General features: G+C 35.8%; 1 protein-coding gene across 1 annotated transcript in view; it reads right to left on the reverse strand.

Moving 5' to 3' along the window:
* Window positions 1-3619: 3619 nt before the first annotated feature.
* impg2b (interphotoreceptor matrix proteoglycan 2b) overlaps window positions 3620-22438 on the reverse strand; it is a 38712-nt gene continuing 19893 nt past the window's right edge. The window contains exons 9-18 of the mRNA XM_065259784.2: window positions 21969-22243; window positions 21598-21656; window positions 16339-18327; window positions 15568-15787; window positions 14180-14390; window positions 13663-13851; window positions 9797-9998; window positions 7434-7513; window positions 5139-5206; window positions 3620-4295 (exon numbers count right to left, since the gene is read on the reverse strand). Of these exons, the coding sequence (XP_065115856.1) occupies window positions 5170-5206; window positions 7434-7513; window positions 9797-9998; window positions 13663-13851; window positions 14180-14390; window positions 15568-15787; window positions 16339-18327; window positions 21598-21656; window positions 21969-22243 (3262 nt within the window). The 3' untranslated portion in view covers window positions 3620-4295; window positions 5139-5169. The remainder of the gene's footprint in view (window positions 4296-5138; window positions 5207-7433; window positions 7514-9796; window positions 9999-13662; window positions 13852-14179; window positions 14391-15567; window positions 15788-16338; window positions 18328-21597; window positions 21657-21968; window positions 22244-22438) is intronic.

Genomic DNA, 22438 nt, shown 5'->3' on the forward strand with positions numbered 1-22438 from the left:
TAGGGGGAGTTGGTTTTTGGATGGGGGCTGACTGTGAAAGTGTTGTGGTTTTGAAGGTCCATGCTGCATTTTGTGCATTTCATCCACTGGAGGCAATTGTCGGAAAGGCCAGCACCAATTGGACGGCCTAGCCATTTTTCCCCAATCAGGCCACTGCTGAGTTACTTAAGATTTGCATGGAATGATGAAAACAGCAAGCTGGATACAAAGCAGAAAACTTTATTAAAGCATTAGAAAATTACAGAGAAGAGTTCACAACATAAAATATACCAACTTGGTAAATTAACCACATTTTTAACTAATCTAACCAGTTTTCCCAACTTGGCCAAGCTTGGTGTTTAGGTGGTTTAGATGGTTAGCCAGACACAGAAACCTCTAACATTCAAGCTACGGTGATCAGGGTGGGAGACCACCTAAATCCAGAAAATCAGTTTATTTTTATCAGTTAAAGATTTTTTCAGGAAAATAAACTTATCCACAGAACAGAGGCTCTCTTCTCAACAAGTGGGAGATTCCCTCTCCGGTCTCCATTTGTAGGGCTGTGTTCAAGGAGACACGCACATTACAGTCATTGCATATCCAAAGGTTAAGTCAATTGTTCCAGCAGAGTTTGGTAGATTTACCTAATACACCCGGGGCTGCCACAAGTACTGTAGTTGTGTTATTAAAGGGCACTTACTGAGTCTTCTGAACAACGGTCGAAAAGAGTTGGCACAGACAGAGAAAGGGAAGGAAAGAAGGTGATGGAAAAAGCAAGCGGAAAACAATAAGATAAAGAGAGTGTCTCTGGTAACCCTGTCCTCTCATTGACCTCGACTTTCTGGCCAGTCGCAGGATAAACAGGAGTAGTTGCAGTCTTAGTGTTGTAGTACTGACATCCGTTTTCCATAACCCGGTGCAAACCAATATTACATAACCTTTCAGTTACAACTTTATGAGATTGAATAGTAAACCACAACATCCAAACAGGGAAAAAGTAGGTTGATTTAGTAAAATAACTAACAGTTGGTTTGTTGAGTAATCAATGAGACTTGCTGATGGTGGAAATTTATGCAATCTCAACGGTTTCTCGCCTCTGAATGAGACGCACATGTTTTGTGCATCGTCCTGGTGGCAGTGACCTGCAATAAGTGTAATAGGAGTTTTTATCCTAATCCTTTCCCTAACCCTTAACACAATATCTCACAGGATTTAGGCCGTATTGTATCCCAACGAGCAAGAACCACTGTTTTCATCCTAATCTAAACTGTGGTGGCCGGTGACTTCTTATCGAGGGCACACAATGCGAAGCTCATCACAACATATATTTAACCAGCCATGTGTGTGGCTCGTCATTTCAAAATACGTATGTGTTGGGCGCGTTATGTAAACTTATGGGCATACTTGCGTTATACTAAATAAGATGCTCACGTTTGCCAGATACTCGCTTAATCTCATGTGTAATCAGAGTTTAGCGTTAGGTTAGTGTCTTGCGAGTATTTTGTAGACGGGAGCATCTCTTTTATCATAAACCCTTTCGACGCATTTGCAGCAGGCACATATTTTGACAAACCGAACATATATTTTGGCATGACAAGCAACAGACATGACACTCCGAACACATATTTTGAATTTGCGCCCCTCGGAAGAGAAGTCCCTGCCCTCAAAACTAACCCTAAACCCAACATCTAATGTGATTTATGCGTTTGCTGTATCCTTTCTATAGGTAAAACACCACATGAAGTCGAGCACATCAACTATTGCATGTTTGATAGATTATCAAATCCAAAAACAAAACCAATATGTGTTAGTACGGTATAAAAATTACTAAAACACTACAATTTAAACCAGGGGAGGGCATTGCTGGTCCTGGAGGACCACTGTCCTCCAAAGTTTAGCTCCAAACAAACCTGAGAATACCAATCAAAGGCTTCAGTACGAGTTGGAAATGACATTCAGGTGTGTTTGATTGGGGTTTGAGCTAAATTTGGCAGGACAGTGGCCCTCCAGGACCAGAAATGCCCACCCCTGATTTAATCTGTGTTCTCCAATAGTGTACACGAGCGGCCATCTTGTCAACAACATCTCGTTTTGACATCTCGAGTGATTCTGTGTGATTTAGACATCAAGTTATGCCCCCCAACGCAATGTGGTACCATTTAAACCCAATTTTGTTTGTTAATGGAGTGCTAAAAACGTGTAAAGCCTAATTTCAAGAAGTCAAGTACTGTAGTACTGGGACTATCTTTGTATATGTAAGGTTTTGTGGACCTGCTATCAGTCATAGTTACTGCCAAAGAAGAGACTTTGGATAAAAACATTAAGTTAATGACTATAAGCTAATAGCCACCGTCTTTAGCGTAACCACATGTATTTTAAAGCAGCTCAACCCTGTTATTGAGTAAGCTGTTGGCATGCGGCTAGCAGTGGCCGGTGTCTGGCCAAAGACGCAAATGTTATCTGAGGTAATCGAACACAGAACAGAGGTTAATCTGACAAAGAACAGACTCACAGCATCTGAAAGAGCTTTTCATCAGAGAAGTAAATAAACCTGCAAACCAAAGGTTTCGCTAACACTATTTAAATATTGGAACGGTCACAACAAACAAGTTATCATTTAAGATGTAAAGATTTCTAGATGGAATTTGTGTCATGTAACAACATTGTTTATTCATAATTGTTGGAGTAAATGTACAACTTTGAACTCTAATAGAAACCTTTTGACATTAAAGTATCGTAATTATTTCCTCACTGTTAAGAAACGATGAAACAAAACATTGTGTACTATTCTTTATTGAGAAAATAGGACCTGTGCTGTAACCAATGAAAATTACAGTGGAAAGCAATATACATAAATATAATCTGTTGTGATGACAGATGTTAACGTTAAAGTGTTTAATACTTTTGTGTCTGCGTGTGTGTCAAATGTTTTACAAAAGTAGAAAAAAATTACATCCGCAGGAAAAAGAGGCTAAACACGAAACACATTTCTAAAAGAAACATTTGAAAATTAAACTAAATTTTATTTGATGAAATGATTATATGTGATGGCCAAACATGTCAAATTAAAATTGATGAAATTACAAACATACGCATGAAGTATTCTGTTCTGCATTTGTTAAAATACTATTGCATACCGTTCTCTCTTCAGTCGGTCAGTCAGTCCATGTTTCAGGACATAATAAAAGATGTCCCACATGTACATGAAGAGTAACAATCAAGCCAAGGCACTGACAAACGAAAAGACCATACAAATACAGACTTTCCATTTAAAAAAAGAGAGGAACTTTTAAATCTATATGTTGCTCATACAGTTTTTTGACCAGGTCATGTGTATTATGTACATAGCTAATATATAATTCAACCCAATCTGAAGGAATTTTGTGGTATAGTCACTAAATATTTGATTTATTTATTCATCTTCATGGACACGATTTTCCTCTTTTTTTCGTGTCACTTAGCACAAATGACTATAGTTTGTTTTCGTGTCCCAGAGCACGACTTTCTTTTTTAAGTCTTTATATGTATTGGTTTCTCTATTTTTTACCATTGTCATTTGGGGTTGGAGTTATAACGACTTTCTGTTATATTTCAGAAGTCCTAACCCCAAGGGATAATGGATTTTTTTGAGAAACCAATACATAAAATGACACGAAAAAGAAAGTCGTGTTTGGGGACACGTAAAAACAATATATGAAGAGTTTGGTTCCAAAACGCGATAAACGGCATTTTAAAACATTTGTTACCTCCAAAATCACTATTGTATCAGGTCAGTATTAAAAAGTCAATTCTTCATTTTACGCAAAATCTGATATCCGCCGTGTAATTTTTTGTAATTTTTTTCAAAACGCGACAAACGTTGCGTTTCGTAACCAAACTCTTCAAAAAGAAATTCATGCTGACTGACACGAAAAAGACATTCGTGCTCAATGACTTAAAATAAAGAGGAAAACCGTATCCATGAACATGAATAAATAAATCAAATATTTCGTGCCACGTAATGTCTAGGGTTCTATAATTACAAAAAGGGCCATAACAACACAAACAGTAAACATTAAAACTTCATGCAAAACATCCTGTACAGTGTATTCATAATCCACATAAAAACACAAATACATAACTTTACTAAATAAGATCACAATTCGTATACTTCTCCAAAGTGTTTATCCATCCTTGTAATGGCTCAAAGCATGTCCATAAAAGAATATAATCACATCTTTAGTCCATTTACTGTACATCTTTGCAGATTACATCCCCGCAAAGTTTAATGTGGCAAATGAGGACCTCTTCTTGCATTCAAGAAAAAAGGCAAGTGTCTGTTGAGCATAAGACAAACAGAGTTACAGTACATTCAGCATGTAATTCAGGCAAATAACGTAAAGTATAAAGTGTTATGCTTTTTAAATAACTGCTAATGCTTTTATGCTAACCAAACTCTTTGACACATTTTACCAAATGCACCAACTCAGTGTAGTTGTATTTGTTTGTATCATAAGGCATATCATTATATTCATTATATTACACACATTACATTAGATATTTGGGGTGAATTAGTAAATAGTCAAGAAGTATAAATTCTGTGATCTTATTTGCAACACTTGACAGTGACACTCTGCAAAAAATGTTTTTTTTTTGTCTTGTTTTCAGTAAAAATATCTAAAATATCTAAATTTAGCAAATAACTTAAAGTATAAAGTGTTATGCTTTTATACTGATCTTAAAATAACTGCTAATGCTTTCACTGCAAATTTTCAAGAAAAAAAATCTTAGTATTTTTGTCTTGTTTTCAGTAAAAATATCAAAAAATTCTTAAATTAAGATGCTTTTTCTTGATGAGCAAAACGATCCAAGTAAATAAGTCTAACAAGCAAAAAAATTCGCCAATGTGGTAAGCAAAAACATCTTGAAAATTTTTCTTAAACACTAAATTCAAGAAAAATTTTCTTACCCCATTGGCAGATTTTTTTGCTTGTTTTATGCACAAAATCACTTAAATTTGATATTTTTGGTCTAAAAACTAGACTTATTTACTTGGATCGTTTTAATCAAGAAAAAGCATCTTCATTTAAGAATTTGTTGATATTTTTACTGAAAACAAGACAAAAATACTAAGAATTTTTTTTCTTGAAAATCATTTTTGCAGTGAAAACTTCAAGTACCTTGGGTTGAACGGAGATTTGGTTTTCAGCTTTATTTGGAAGAGCTCTCTCGTCGAGCATCAAGCGCCCTGCGATGAAGACACAAAAACTCTTTTAAAAGGTTTGAGTAATGAAAACAAAACAAACTTCTTCAGATAAGTGACAGAAGCTTGTTTACATATCAAATTATTTCTTTAACTGGTGACTTTCTGCTAGCATTTATAAAGTTGTAGGTAAGGTATGTTGTCAGATAAAGATGATCCCTCACAATATTAACAATGGTTTTATTATAGTATCCAAACATTTAACCATGATGTTTTTGTTGTATTGGTCATTATTTGTATTGTAAAACCACGGTTTTACTTCAAAACTCTGCTTTCGGTGATGTCTTTAGCCTCTTGCGCTGATTGGCCAGACTCGTGACTCCCAACAAATCAGATGGGCGGTGTGCAGGGCTTTGCTGTAGGCAACTGACTAGATTGCCCCGTGTTTTACGGCTTTCAGTAAATCCTTGGCTGCATCAGAGCCAAATAGCGCATTTCAAAATTACACTTTATCGGAAAATCGGCTTTTACAATTTGCCAATAATGGGCAAAATGCTTAATATTGACGTTGATAATCGGCCAGATTGATATTCGGTCGACCGCTAGCCCAGAGTATAGTTTTTTTACCTGTACGCAAATGTACACTCATGGTCGAAACATAGTTTATTTAACTCGTACGTGTATACAGACGTTTGACGCATTCGCATTGCGAAAAAGTGTAAGCATCTTCTAGACTACATCCTACATTCTCATGTACGGACATGCGTGACCTACGCATATAAAATATGCTTGGTTATAAAAATAATTGGCGGTATGAGGACCCTTGCATAAAACTGAACTGTACTTCTAGCGTTAGTTGACATGAAGTTGTGTAAGTAGAATGTCTAAAGTGGACTGTCGAAATAAAGTGCTACCAAAGAAAATATCTTAGTAAGCGGCATAATCTGAACAAATGTCATCCTGTATATATATGATGACTTAAAATGCTGACTACATAGGCAGCTCACAAGGTTTCAAAACAGAACCCGAGCGTGAGTGTGTGTGGCCTAAGTCCAAACTAAAGTGAATGATCTGCCCTATTCTCGCAGCTGGTATGACAGTTAAACATTACTCAACCCCAAACTTAATTTTTCAGTCTGGTACTCTACACCTGTCTGGAACTCTAGACGGCACCTGGCACAGGTAGAGCGACCAAAACAGGCCTGCTGTCTGGATTTGTCTTGCCATGCCATTGTAACTCAGAACACTGAGCTCTTTTGAAGACATATTACCCAGCAGAGCACAAAGACTTCAATTCATATCCAAAAATGGGCCGTCTCGAAAAGAAATACTTTCTTTGTGAAATAACAGAAACTAATCGACGCAGGCATGAAAATGATTTTTCAATTCACACCTCAGTCTTAAATACTGTTTTTGGATACGATGGCACCAGTTTCAAAGTCACAGGTGATAAAATACATTTTAATAATGTTATGTGATCGTGTAAATTATAATTTTTCTGTACTTTTAGGACATAGGAGCAGTTCTCAGTCTGTGGTCTGTACAGAACCCACATTAAATTGACCAAATTGACCGACTTATCAACTAGCAATGAATTTTAAGATCATGCTAACATTTGATTTGTTTGTGGTATGTTTTTGTTTACTAAATGACAGTTTTGCATCAGTATAAGAACATATCCTACACTACTTTGCATAAATATACATTATTGCATGAAGATACTAGCTGTTTATCCTAGATTTAGGATGGCGAGGTGGTCAAGCAAGAAGGTTATCATCTAAAATTAATTAAGCTATTAATTTGTTTTCAACCTGTTAAAGAAACACTCCACTTTTTTTTATAAATATGCTCATTTTCCAGCTCCTCTAGAGTTAAATATTAGATTTTTACCGTTTTGGAATCCATTCAGCTGATCTCCGGGTCTGGCGGTACCACTTTTAGCATAGCTTACCACAATCCATTAAATCTGATTAGACCGTTAGCATCACGCTAAAAAAATAACCAAAGAGTTTCTATATTTTTCCTATTTAAAACTTGACTCTTCTGTAGTTACATTGCGTACTAAGACCGACGGAAAATTAAAAGTTGTGATTTTCTAGGCAGATATGGCTAGGAACTATACTCTCATTCTGGCGTAATAATCAAGGACTTTGCTGCCGTAACATGGCTGCAGCAGGCGCAATGATTTTACGCAGTGCCTGAAAATAATCCCCTTGGTAAATTTCAATAGACTGTTTTGGTTTGAGCTCTGTGTATTGGTACATCCACTTACACCTGGTGATGTCGGACAAAATCTGCAAATTGTCGGTCTGTGGCGTAGAGCTCGATGATGCGAATACGGTCCTGGATTTCCTATCATGTGAGCATGGAAGATGAATGACAAGAAACAGACAGTTATGTAACAACAAGAACCGCCTTCAACATCTACATGTCTAGACCAACCATGTCCCACACTAAAGATAGTGTAAGACACAAAATCTTAAGGATAGTACAAGTTTATATCAGCACTTTAATATTCAGAAAGCACTTTCAATACACTGCTATGTTAGCGAAAATCTACATTTATATTTAAAAATAAAATAAGTTTTCATTTTTGGGTGAATTATTTCTTTAATTTTAACATGCAATATGTACAGGAAACAACCCTCACTGCTATAAGCAATATGATTGATCATAACCTATAAAATATGTTTTGCAAAGCAGACCAGGAGAAATGTTGAACAATTCTCCATATTGCCAGGACGCACAAATCACTCTGAAGTCCAAGATATATCAGTCAATCACATTCTGACAGTTTCATTGTAAAACTAAACTGCAGCTTTAGTTACATGCTGAGTGTTTAGTAACTTCAGTATTATTTTCCTCAAAAATCCACCACAGTAGGCAGTATTAACATGCAAAGTGATGTTGCAGACATTGTGAATAAACGCACATGCACAAAGACTTTGTGGCCAGTTGTGCTTCAGTGATATGGTTGTACAAAGTGTGTGTATTTGTGTTGTTATCAGTGTTTGGAGTTACTACTTGAATGGTCATTTAAAATGACTTTTTTTTTAAAGGGCCCCTAACCTAGGTGTGTCTCTGGTATCCCCAGAATGTGTCTTTAAAGTTCAGCTCAAAATACACCACAGATTTTTCATTATATGATACACAATGAACAATAAATGGATTTGAATAATAACAGGATTTTTCTGCACACACATCAGCGACTTATTTTCATAGGTAAGGGGGGCTTTAAAGGTTTTTCCAATTACTTAATTCATGATTAATAATAATAATCGACGTAACGTAACAATATACAAAAAATATGCAATATTCAAAACCATACACTGCAAAAAATGATTTTCAAGAAAAAATGTCTTAGTATTTTTGTTTTGTTTAGAGTAAAAATATCTAAACATTCTTAAATAAAGATGCTTTTTCTTGATGAGCAAAACGACCCAAACAAATAAGTCTAGTTTATAGACCAAAAACATCAAATTTAAGTGTTTTGTGCATAAAACAAGCAAAAAAATCTGCCAATGGGGTAAGAAAATGTCTATTGAATTTTTCTTGAGTTTAGTGTTTAAGAAAAATGTTCAATATTTTTTGCTTACGCCATTGGCAATTTTTTTTTGCTTGTTTTATAAAAAAAAACACTTAAATTTGTTATGTTTGGTCTAAAAACTAGACTTATTTTCTTGGGTCGTTTTGCTCATCAAGAAAAAGCATCTTTATTAAAGAATTTTTAGATATTTCTACTGAAAACAAGACAAAAATACTAAGAATTTTTTTCTTGAAAATCAATTTTTTGCAGTGTACATATATACCCTGTAGCTACTATAGCAATGCCATTCAATTTTGCATAATTACATACAACTAACCTTAAAACAAAACCTAACCCTATTGCAATAAACATCTTGTTACTGTTAATAATATTTCTCAGTACTTAAATGGAAAGGTTACCCAAAAATTAAAATTCTGTCATAATTTTCTCATCTTCATGTCGTTCTAAACCTGTATGATTTTCTTTATTTCTGATAAACACAAAAGAAGATATTTTTATAAATGCACACAGCTGCTTGTAACCATTGACTTCCATAGTAGGAAAACAAATATTATGGAAGTACTGTGTTGACGGTACCAATTGAATTCCATTGTATTTGTTTTTCCTACTATGGAAGTCAATGCTTACAATCAGTTATGTGCTTACCATCATTTATCATTATTTTGTCTTCATCAGAAAAAATACATTCATACAGGTTTAAAACAAACATAAGGATGAGATAACAGGATTTTAGAGTTTAACTACTTTAAACTACAAAAAAAATATATAAATAAAGATTTCAAAGTAAGTAACAAATCTTAAAGGTCTAGTTCACCCAAAAATGAAAATTCTGTCATAATTTACTCAACCTTATTTTGTTCAATCCCATATAAATGTTTCTTCTATAAAATACAGTACTAAAGGTGATTTTTTTATTAAAATGGCCACTGGCCATGGATAGGATTATGAAAACTAATGGGGATCTGGGCCACATATCAAAACAACTCCCACCCTTAAAACTAAGCTTTCATCCACGTCAAATAGGCAAAGCAAATAAAATATGGCGTCTATACCTATTAATTCTCAGACACACTCATACATGTCATTACCTCTTTTGTAAGTTGACTGTTCTCATAAATATGTTTGATTTCCTCGCTGCTGAAGTCTGTGGAGTTCTCAACACTGCCGTTGCTGTAAGCAGAGGCTTCTGGGTAACGACGGTAATACTGATTACAGCCCAATGTTGCTTCACTTTCAAACATGGGGTTGTATTTAGTGGCTCGCTCTAGAGATGGCATGCTGTCCAGATGCCTGAGAAGATAATAAAAATTACAAGTCAGTTTACAGACTGACCGGCATCATGTTCTGACTCCTCACTTCTCAACATTTTATTTTATTTCGGTACTGTATCTCAAAAATTAGACATGTACACTCTGTCTAAAGCAAATGTGAGGTGTGCTTGCCGTAGCAAAAAACTCAAGCCACGATATTACAACAATACTAACATGTTTTAACATGATGTTGGCATGATTAAACATGATGCTAATATATTTTTTCACTAGGCTAGGTTGATTTGTCATGATGCTTGAATGATGCTAACATGTTTTAACAATATGCTAATGTGTTTTAACTGGATATTGACATGATTTAACAAGATTTAGAATGATGCAATCATGTTTAATATTATGCTAATGTGTTTAACCGGATATTTACATGATTTAACATTATTTAGAACGATGCTAACATTTTTAGCATATTTAACATGATGTTAGAATGATGTTTATTTGTTTTAGCATTATGCTAATGTGTTTTAACAGGATACTTGCATGATTCAGAATGATGCAAACATGTTTTAACATTATGCTTATGTGTTGTAACTGGATATTTACACGATTTAGAATGGTGCAAACATGTTTTAACATTATGCTAATGTGTTTTTACAGGATATTTACATTATTTAACATGATTTAGAATGATGCAAACATATTTTAACATTATGCTTAAGTGTTTTAACCGGATATTTACATTATTTAGCAAAATTTAGAAAGATCCAAACACATTTTACCATTATGCTAATGTGTTTTAACCATATATTTACATTATTTAGCATAATTTAGAAAGATCCAAACATATTTTAACATTATGCTTATGTGTTTTAACCAGATATTAACATTGTTTAACATGATTTAGACTGATGCAAACATGTTTTAACATTATGCTAATGTGTTTTAACCATATATTTACATTGTTTAACATGATTTAGACTGATGCAAATATGTTTTAACATGATGCTAATGAGTTTTAACCAGACATTTACATTATTTAACATGATTTAGAATAATGTAAACAAGTTTTTACATGTTTAACATGTTTTAACATTATGCTAATGTGTTTTTACAGGATATTTGGATTATTAAACATGATTTAGAATGATGCAAACATGTTTTAACATTATGCTAATGTGTTTTAACCATATATTTACATTGTTTAACATGATTTAGACTGATGCAAACATGTTTTAACATAATGCTAATGTGTTTTAACCATATATTTACATTGTTTAACATGATTTAGACTGATGCAAACATGTTTTAACATGATGCTAATGAGTTTTAACCAGACATTTACATTATTTAACATGATTTAGAATAATGTAAACAAGTTTTTACATGTTTAACATGTTTTAACATTATGCTAATGTGTTTTACAGGATATTTACATTATTAAACATGATTTAGAATGATGCAAACATGTTTTAACATTATGCTAATGTGTTTTAACCGGATATTTACATTATTTAGAAAAATGTAGAAAGATCCAAACATATTTTAGCATTATGCTAATGTGTTTTAACCATATATTTACATTATTTAGCATAATTTAGAAAGATCCAAACATATTTTAACATTATGCTAATGTGTTTTAACCAGATATTTACATTATTTAGCATAATTTAGAAATATGCAAACATATTTTAACATTATGCTAATGTGTTTTAACAATATATTTACATTATTTAGCATAATTTAGAAAGATCCAAACATATTTTAACATTATGCTAATGTGTTTTAACCAGATATTTACATTATTTAGCATAATTTAGAAATATGCAAACATATTTTAGCATTATGCTAATGTGTTTTAACCATATATTTACATTATTTAGCATAATTTAGAAAGATCCAAACATATTTTAACATTATGCTAATGTGTTTTAACCAGATATTTACATTATTTAGCATAATTTAGAAATATGCAAACATATTTTAACATTATGCTAATGTGTTTTAACCAGATATTAACATTGTTTAACCTGATTTAGACTGATGCAAACATGTTTTAACATGATGCTAATGTGTTTTAACCAGACATTTACATTATTTAACATGATTTAGAATAATGTAAACAAGTTTTTACATGTTTAACATGTATTAAAATTATGCTAATGCGTTTTAACAGGATATTTACATGATTTAACATGATTTAGAATTATGCAAGCATGCTTGAGCATGTTTACCATGATGTTAGAATGATGCTAACATGTTTTAATATTATGCTAATGTGTTTTAACAGAATACTTACATGATGTAGAACGATGCAAACGTGTTTTAGCATTATGCTATTGTGTTTTAACAGGATACTTACATGATTTAATATGACTTAGATTGATGCACACATTTTAAGCATATTAAACATGATATAAAATAATGATGCTATCATAAATTAGAAAGATGCATTCATTTACTGTACATGATGTTACCATGTTTCAACCCTATCATGGCTCACCATGACTTAAGAGTGATTGTTGCATGGTCTTAGTATGATGTTAATATGATTTAGCATGGTGCTATTAATAAATCAATTCAATAAAATAAAATGTTCTCAACATGCATCAGTGACTGTTGAGATGTGCTACAGTCTGTTTGACTGCAACAATTTTGCACAATATGACGAGCCAACTATGGCAACACGCTTTTGCTGTGGGATCAAAAAACAAAGAGATTGTCCCACCTATTTATATTCGCCCCAGGGTCAGATAGATTAGACACGGGATAAACAGAACAATGTATCAGTATTTATTCCACTGTAACCTGTTGATCAGGATCAATGACAGATCCCCTGCAGAGACATTATGTCATGTCTGTCTGCCCGGACAGGGAAACAAATTATTTAACAAAGATGGCTGACGTTTATATCTAAAGAGGAGATCCAAAACTGAGATAAACTTATTAGTTTTATGAAACACAGAAAGTTTTGCTTACTGGGACTTGTTTTGAGTTAATACTAAGCAGTATATTTTATCTAGAACAAAGACTTTAAAATGACTTTTGTGATGTTACTATCAGAATAACGATCAATTGAAGAGAAAAACTTATGACAAGAACAGGAACATCTTGTTCGAGAAAGATAATTGAAACAACCTGCTTATCTTAAACCCGAGAGTTTTCCGTTTCATAATTACCAAGAACAGAAGAACATTACGTCTGTTCAGGTCTTTTCATACAACAAGGTCATGCAGGATAAAAACGTGAACGCTCCTGTCTTAAATACAGCCCTGCATCCCATACAATCTTCCAGTTTGTAGGACTTTTAACAGAACCAGAACTGAGCTTCCCTGTACTTCCAATAAACATGACTCAATGTTTAAAATAAACAAATTTAAATCATGTGCTGATGCTGGTATACGTTACACATATTTGTTGCTTTTGGGGCGTTCGAAGAAATCAAATCAAATTTCCGAGTAAACAAATCCTGATGTTTTTTCCCACCAAAGGCAATTTGTGTCTTTAAACCTGATAGCCTTCAGATGAGCGTGCAACTGACAGTACAATGTGTTAAAATGAACTGAACCACCCAGATTTGTAGTCCACTATGGAGTTCTGCTTATCTTGAGGTCTAATCCTTCATCCAAACAACATGATCTGCGGGTTTGTAAAGAGCATTGGGAGGGTGTTTGTTAAAGCTCTGTTCTCACCGCAAAGGGTCTTCTGAATCATCCGTGTCATATTGGTCTCGCAGAGTTCTGGCAAGGAAGAAGATCACGCCCGAGGCCACGAGGAGGAACCCAGCCACCGAGGCAATGGCAATGCCGACTACCAGCGGTTCTGACACATACTCCTCACAGTGTTCACCACGGTACCACCAGTTCTCACCAACACGACACCTAAACACAAGACAAATTAAGGTGTGGGACAAATGATGATGAGGATAATAATGCAACATTGGCTGCAGCTGAAAAACTCTGGTGATACCTCTTATTGACCTCACCATTTAGGCATATAAAAGAAAACCCACAGTCATTGCTATAATATATAGCAATTTTTATATAAATGTCTTATTTTGAGGTGCGTAATGAATCTTTAATACATTCTTCTTTTGCGTTAGACAAAAAAATAAAAGATTACGCTTTGGATATGCTAATATGCTTTTTTGATTGCGTAAATACTGGCAAGTTGTATTTTTGGGTGAACTATCTCTGAAACAGCACATACCTGCAGATGGCTCCCTTTCCAGGTATGATATCACATTTCCCATCGTTCTGGCAGAAGTCTTCCTGTATTTCACAGATGCTCTGACATGGGAGCCCATCCACGCTAAAATAGCCAGCGTCACAGACGCACTCCGCCTCGCCCGACCAGCGATTGACCAAACATTTCGAGAACTCATTACACGCTTGGAACTTACATGGATCTGCCTGTTCCCCTATAGACACCAGAGAGAAAAAGATATCATAAACACATACAGTATATACAAACTATATCTCTTATAAGAACTATAAGGGTGCGTGCACACCAAAGCTTTTAAACGTGGCTGAAAATGCCAGGCGATGCCTAATGGCATCTGTTTTTCAGCCGACTGCCAGCTTTCTTCAGCTGGTTGCTGTGATACTTCTGCTTTGTTTATCAGTCGGTGTACGATAAGCTGGTTGGTTGTTGTGATATTTATCCCATGTGAGAACTGACATTGACAAGCTAAGCTTTTCACCCAAATTTGAATATTTTGCAACTCTCTGCCCTGAGCGCAGAAAAAATGCAGACCGCCTGCAATCAGTGCAGCAAAAAAACGCTAGCTGCTGGCTTTTTGGAAAAACGCTGCGCTTACATTGGAATCAATTGAAAACATATGCCAGCCGTGTGCGTAAAAGCATTGGTGTGCACGCCCCCTTAAGCTTCACCCATGTTTGTCTGTGTTAATGCCAATTGCATGTTGTTAGGGCGTTTTCAGCCACTTTCAAAAGCTTTGGTGTGCATGCCCCCTAACTAAGCTGACGTCTTCAAATCTCTGAATAATATGTTTGCATTTGCTGCAATTGTTTTAGCATAATGCATTTGAACGCTGGAATGAGCATTGAGGGATGTTGTGTACACATAAAACAGCTAAGCAAGAACACACACACAAAATGTAAACACAATACACAACGTATGTGCAGAATGGAGTCACTTAACTATCAGAAGGGCGGTTCACATTATAACGTTAACGATAACTAAATTAGCGTCCACACCACCAGACGATAACTTTATGCTAATCCATACTCCCGCAAATCCTTTACCTTCAATGGCATTAACTAATATTGCATATTCCCTTAAATAAAAATGCTTGTAATTGTTCACATGTCATTAAATGTGTAAATATGCTGTTCTTGTTGCATTTAAACAGCAGGTATAACCATCCGAAATCGCTCTGAAAGTGATCCCAATGATGTATCTGTACAGTTACAATTGTGGCGTGAACTTCGCTATTTTGTTTAATATAAAACAAGTTATTAATATTTTTTATAGTTATCGTTATAATGTGCACAGCTATTTACTGATGCCGTCGTATTGCCTGACCTCTGTTTGCTTTCAATGTTTTGTGTGTATATGTATGTTCTATGAATTACCTGATTCAACATCTAGTGAGTATTTGTCTATGGCAAGATTCATTGTTTTGTAAGCGGTGTTACAGAAGTTCTCGAGGATAAGGTACACTTCTGTCGTCACACTATGGGGAACTGGCTTTCCAAATTTCATCCTGCTGTTTACAACAATGCTGCCATTCCTGAAGTTCAAGATCTCCAAATTTTGGAAATTGCTGAGGTTGTATTGTAAATATGGCACAAGCTAGAATTTTTTGGGAAAGAAAAGAAATACACTGAAAATGTGCAAGTTAAGAATGCAGATCAATCAAAATTGTGATTATAAATGAACAGTAAAGCTAACAGGTGTTTTTAGTTAGCATTTTATCTGACTTGCAAGTAGGGTGTAGTGGTATTTCGCGATACATACCAAAAAAACACAAATTTTATGCACAGCTCTTTCATGTACTGCTACTCTTTAATCATTAGTAATCTAAAATCTAAATGAGTATGAGTAGTTTATAACATACATTTGAGAAAGCAACACTCGTCAAACATAATAATTATACATGTTCTATATTATGATTAAAATATCTGCCTGTGTAATGGTACTTCTTCAGCAGCGCATATTGAGTTCCTGCATGAGAGCGCCCTCTGGCTTTGGATGTATTCACCATAATTCATTGAGAAGCATAGCTAGCAGAATCGCACGAAGTATCGTTACACCACTAGGTTGATTAAGGTCATTACTGCTTAACAAGGAGACAGTGGTCCCTAATGACATATGACCCTGCCTATGACTACCAAATAACTTACCAGCTCCAGAAAGCGCTGCTCGAGAGCCTTGTATTCAGTAGAGCTCTTGTTGAACAGATCTTCTGAAAACATCATGTTGGTGACCCTGAGACTGAAAAACACTACCAGTGCCCTGCCAGGACTGGCTGGCAAGGCAATACTTGCCATGTCCGTCCCATGAGGTAACCCACTACCACCATCTTCATCGTCGCTTGACCCATCATATGGGAAGGCGTCAGATGAAACGTCAATTTCTGTTATCTTGGAGTTAACAGAAATAGGAACATTAACAGTAGTACTCCCAGAGTTCACGGTTTCTGAAGGTTGGCTGAAACCTTTTCTTGTACTGTTTTCTTGTACTAAATCATTTAAAGTTTCTTCTGCATTAACATTCTGGTCGGTAGGTGTAAAACTTGGTTGATTAAGTGGTGGCAGAATCATTGAACTAGGGTTTGTCTCTGAATGTTCTGAAATGACAGTAATTGTGGATGAGTAAAATATTCCAGTTGAGTCCCCATCTTCAGCCTTCTTTGGTAAAATAGGCTCCTCTTGATTAATGAAGTGAGTTGCAGTATAAGCATCCACATAATTGTCTGGAGTCTCTGGAGTCATCTCTTTAACAAACAAATGAGTAGAGGATTGGGTGTGTGTAGGTTCTGTTATTGAATCTGGTGCAAGTTCATGCTTATCCGCTGATGAATGTGATACACGTGTAAACGGGGACTCTTTCTCAGGAATTAGAGATGTCGAATGATCTAAATTGAGTCCCTCTGTGACTCTTGTTGGAGTGGCTGTTGTTGCAACTATGATCTCCTCTTCAGCTAAATCCTTTTCAGAGAGTTCCGTCACTGAACTTTCGGTAGACAAAATCTTGATGTCCCCCAAGACTTCATCTAGAATTTTAACTTCTTCTGAATTACTGATAGTATCTTCCCCATACACAATATCAAGGTTTGGGTTTGCAGGCAGTTGCGTGGTTGAGGGGATATCTTTCATCTTTGTCGTTGAGGCCAATGTTGTACCCAAATCTTCCTGAATCTGTTTGTTTTCTGTTGAAGGAGTGTACTCTTCTGTTACCTCTATGGCTGTGCTTGGCGGCATCACCGTAGATGATATACTATCTGTGAGGTCCTTATGAACAGGTGAACTCTTAGTATCAAGACTTGGTGATCCATCCTCATCTACTGTGGTGTAAACACGTAGCAAAGGTTGATCGGTTACATGTGTAACCAAAGTGGTAGATTCATTTGGAAAATAATCATCAGGTGCTACTTGTGTCTGCATGGAAAGCTCGACAGTCAGAGACTTCATAGTCCAGAAAACCGGGGCTTGGTCAGCTGTCGTGTAGCGAGGATTGGCATGAATGCCTCGCGTCACAGGAATCATGTCCAAGAATGTGTCCTCACGAGTCGGTTCTTGGTGAGGAGGCTCAAGTGGTCCATCTATATGTTCTGGATCTTCCTTGGGTTGCTGTACCTCAGCATCTTTATCTGAGGCTTCATGGGGTTTTTCAGACACCCGTGACCAAATGTCAACACTTTGGTCATCCCCAGAGAAACCTGAGCCTGAACCCAGGTCTGTCAATTCACCAAGAGTTGCAACCTCCACACCAGGAGAATCTACAGGGGAAAGTGGTATGTCATTTGGCCTTTGTATTGATACTGCAGGTAATGCATCTTTAGTTGCAGTATCTATAACGGTACTAAGTGTAGTTGCAGTCTGTAGAAATCCCTCCTCTTCAAGAATAGACTCACTTTCTGTGCCACGAGATGGTACACCACTTGACGCCTCAGATTTAGATGTAAGCTCAAAATTCAAGTTCTTTAAAGACGTATCCGCAGGAGAAATTGTGGAACTTTCCTCAAAGACGATGACATCATTCACATTTGTGTCATCACCTTGTCCATCAAAAGTGGGAAGAGGGTCAAAAAAGTCATGATTTGTGATGAAGATGTCATTGCTGGATAATTCAGGAATGTCTGGTGGTTTCTCTGATGCAAGAACATTGTCCTGGAATGTAATATTAAATTCATAGTTAATTAATGTTTAAGTAAAACAAATTACAAATATTTACCATTTATTATTACATTGTTCATTAGCATATCATTTTGTGTTGTCATGGCCTTTTTGGTTTAGATATATGGTTTAGATATATGAACATTTATATACATTTACATTTATAAGCAAAGTTACCATACTAAGGAAAAATTTTTCACCATTGCTTCACTGGACAACACTGCCCAATGTGACAGTTAGTCAGTGTCGGCGCCACGAGCGGGCCCTGGGGGGCATGGCCCGGCCACTTGAGTCACTGTGCCCCCTTACTTCTCAAAATAACAATGAACTTAATAATTAAAAAAATGTGCTGCAAATACATTTGGTTATACAATGAATACTGATTAAAATTCGGAGTATAATTAATAAAACATAATAATTAAAATACTAACCCACAATGCAATGCTAACATAGTCAGCCAGTTACATACACGCAGCCACTGTCACGTTCGGGGGCTCAATCGCCATGCGTGAGAACTCATTTTCTGTCTAAATAATGTATACTTGTAAGTCTTGGCATTTGAGCAAGACGAAGAAATTTCGCGACAAATAAAAGGACCTTCTTAAAAAGTTGAAAAAAGTCCTCTCGTCGCCTGCAGCTCTTCTGAAGGTAAAACGCATAGTTCATTCTGGTGTTAGATATGTCAGTAACATTGTTTTCTTTTGCTGTTATTTGGTTATGTACTGGTCTTTATGATTTGCGTGAGTTATCCAGTCTTGCACTTTAACGTCTTTATAAGTTATGGTTTACTATAGTGAGGGATTTATTTAACAACTTGGCTGGCTGTAACAATCCCGCTGATTTCACGGCTAGTTGCTATATGATTAAATATATAGACATAACATTTTGATTTGATGTCTTTTATTAGCTTATTTTAAAGAAATACAAACCTTCTGGGAAAACGTTTCCAGACGCGTTAAAACAAGTAAAAAGTCAAAAGACGAACGTTCGGTTTAATCATTGTAAATACAATCTCATATACGTGATTAATTATGCATATTTATTCTGTATTAATTCGTAACTGTCTCTGTTAACGTGACTCGCTCGCAGTACCCGGGTGAGGCTGTGTTTCAGGCGGTTGTTCAAGGAATAAAATACCTTTGAATGTTGCGACTGGCCAATCAGTACCAAGCATTTTACAGTGCCATGTAGTAATAATAATAGTAAAATAATAAGATGAACCAGGTGCCCCCACAGTAAAACAGGAGGCCCGCTCATTCTGTATTCTCTGGCGCCGACACTGCAGTTAGTCCTACTTGAATTTCCCTAATAAATTTCAATGTTGTCATAGCTAATGTAAAAATCTCTTCATACAGGTCTACACACTATACACGAATTGGTAGAGCATTGCATTAGCAACGCAAAACATTGTGTGTTCAATCCCGAGGAATATGCATACAAAAAATGTATACCTTGAATGCATTGTAAGCCACTTTGAATTAGTATCTGAAAAAATCCATAAATGCAAATGTAATTTTAAACTGCCACTAGTTTGGACCCAATCGCATGGCTAGAGTAAAAGAAAACTACACTCAGTTTTTAAGCAGAACAAATTTTCCCAAACTTCTCCGTAAATCACAGAGGACAAGGAAAAACTGCATGGGCATGTCAAAAAACCACACATGAATATTGGTGCTTCAGGCCATCCTGAGGGCCTGATCCCAGGTGGGGTTTAAATGATGCATATTTGAGTAAATAACAGATGCGTTAGATTTAGTTTAAAAAAGCGAGCAACAATTTATATCCTGTGCATGGCCATTTTCTTACTGTTTATGAGGCAATCAAACCAAATACCATCATCCAACTAAAACAGACAGCATTCTGCTGAACACATTGGCCGGTTATACATAAATCGCAGAATTTATTTTCACATAAATAACAAATGAAGTGCTACTGGAATATGATCACCAGCGGTCACACGCACTTCACGTCGTTTATGAAACACAAGCTGAACGAATTTCTGTGTAATTCATTCGTTAAACCATTCATACGTAAACTGTCACATTCAATTCAACAATATTGGTTTTATGAACAATTTACACAGAAATTCATCCTCCTCGTGTTTCCTAAATGAGGTCCATTTAGTATCCCAGATGAAAACGTCTTTCATGGACAATTCAGTTCTTAATTATGTCTTACAAAACGTACAGAAATGTTTAAGTTAATACTGAAATCTCTGACTTTTATCCGAGCACATTGTAAGATCTCTCTTAAGAATAGAGAAAACACAGAATGATTCAAATCTTTTTCCTAGAAGAAGAAACATAAGCTAACATAAATATCATAATTTTTCAAACAAATCATTTTTTCTCATTGCTGTCTAGGAAACAACTGAAATCTTATTTGCGATATTTCTTTCTTGTGAGACAGGACAATGGATTTACGATTTAAAACTAGTGTTTGACCTCACTATTGCCCCGAAGAGGTTTTGTATTTGGCAACCTCCACGTAAACAGTTGATCTGCTAAACGCTGTTTTGCCAAAAGGACAACAATGAAGATCTTTCTTTAAAAGGACAGAGCAGGTAAAGAATCAATCTCAGATGTTGTTATTTGTAACTATCAGTAACAAACATGTGTCTTTGCAGGCAAGCATAGGCCTGCTATAACCTGAGAGAAAGAACATGTCCTAGACTTGGACATGATGCACCAGCCAAAACAAGGCTGTAAATCATTTTGAAAAAATAGTTGTGAAAAATGTGCCAGTTTCACCATATGTAAAAGGGAAAAACCGAGGGCGTCAATTTGGAAATTATTGACATGTTTTGGTGTTCAAATGTGTCTAATTAAACTACAGTACAGACTGTGAAGAAATTGAGACGTCTTCGTTATAGCGGTAATAAATATGTCATTCTGATATTAAAAACAGATTCTTTCAAAATTTCATAGTGCCAAAGCTAAACACAATGTTCATACAATAGCATGCTTGCTTGTTTCTAGAGAAGAAAACACATTGGAAAATCCTGCTGTATTATCCCAAAACTGTGCTTTAATGACTTGCCCTGAAAGCCCATTTTTAGTGCAAGGTAATGTCTTGAAAATGATTGCCATTAGTGTGACTTGTTTAACTTTTAACATTTACTGCTTTTCAGGTTATTTATTTTGAAGTATTAAAATGCACCCTTCAAAATAATTGCTCAGAGGTGAGAAAGTCCTACAATCTGCAGTTCTTATAAGAACTGATTACCCTTTTACTGGGTGGTCCTGCCAATGTCCATTGACTCACCATCATGTTGCTGGAGTCAAGCGGTCTGCTGGTTGGTTTGGAAGGCGGCAATGTCTCCACTGCAAGCCATAACAGACAAAGAATATCAAATTATATTTAAACTGACTCTAGCACAGAGCATACAAATACTGCTGTCTCTTCAAAAGAGATTGGCTCTGAAGGCCACAAGATTAGTCTGCCAAAGCCAGAGATAAGAAACCACATGTGAGCAAGCATGGTAGGAGGATATGTAACCGTTGTCAACATGGTGTATTTCAGCTTTGTTTAACTACAGTTTGCAATTTACTACTGTGACAGGACGCAAATTTGCAACCGACTGTTTATGAAAACATTCAGTTGAACTTTCAACACTCTTTTGGAAGACAACCTACCGTTTTTCAGTTGCAAAGATTCGGGGTCCACATCTAGGGTCGAGTTTCCGACAAAATATTCCCTGTGGAGGGCCTCTGTGATGTAGTTCCGGAAGTCGGTGATGGTGTACACCACGGTAGGTAGCTCCTCGGGATCTGTAAATGAGTTCTCGACCTTATTTGAATGCAAATTAATGTAGTCCATTGTCTCGTTGCTTATCCCCGCACCATCTCCTTCAAGAACGACGGCGTAGTGCACCACTACTGCCAGGCCTCTGAAGAACAGAGAAAAATATATTTAAGCAGTGGCTCCTCGTAATCAATAAGCTGTTACAACATGCTTATCACTGGCAGGCACAGACTGGTCTCAAGACTTAAACTGGTAAGTGTATAAAATTGTCAATAAGAATTGAAACTGGAATTGAAACTATTGCGCATTGATGCGATTAAAACTATCACACATTTATGCAATTGACCCTATTATGCATTTA

This window comes from Paramisgurnus dabryanus, chromosome 24 (genome assembly GCF_030506205.2).
Source record: "Paramisgurnus dabryanus chromosome 24, PD_genome_1.1, whole genome shotgun sequence".
Taxonomy (NCBI): Eukaryota; Metazoa; Chordata; class Actinopteri; order Cypriniformes; family Cobitidae; genus Paramisgurnus; species Paramisgurnus dabryanus.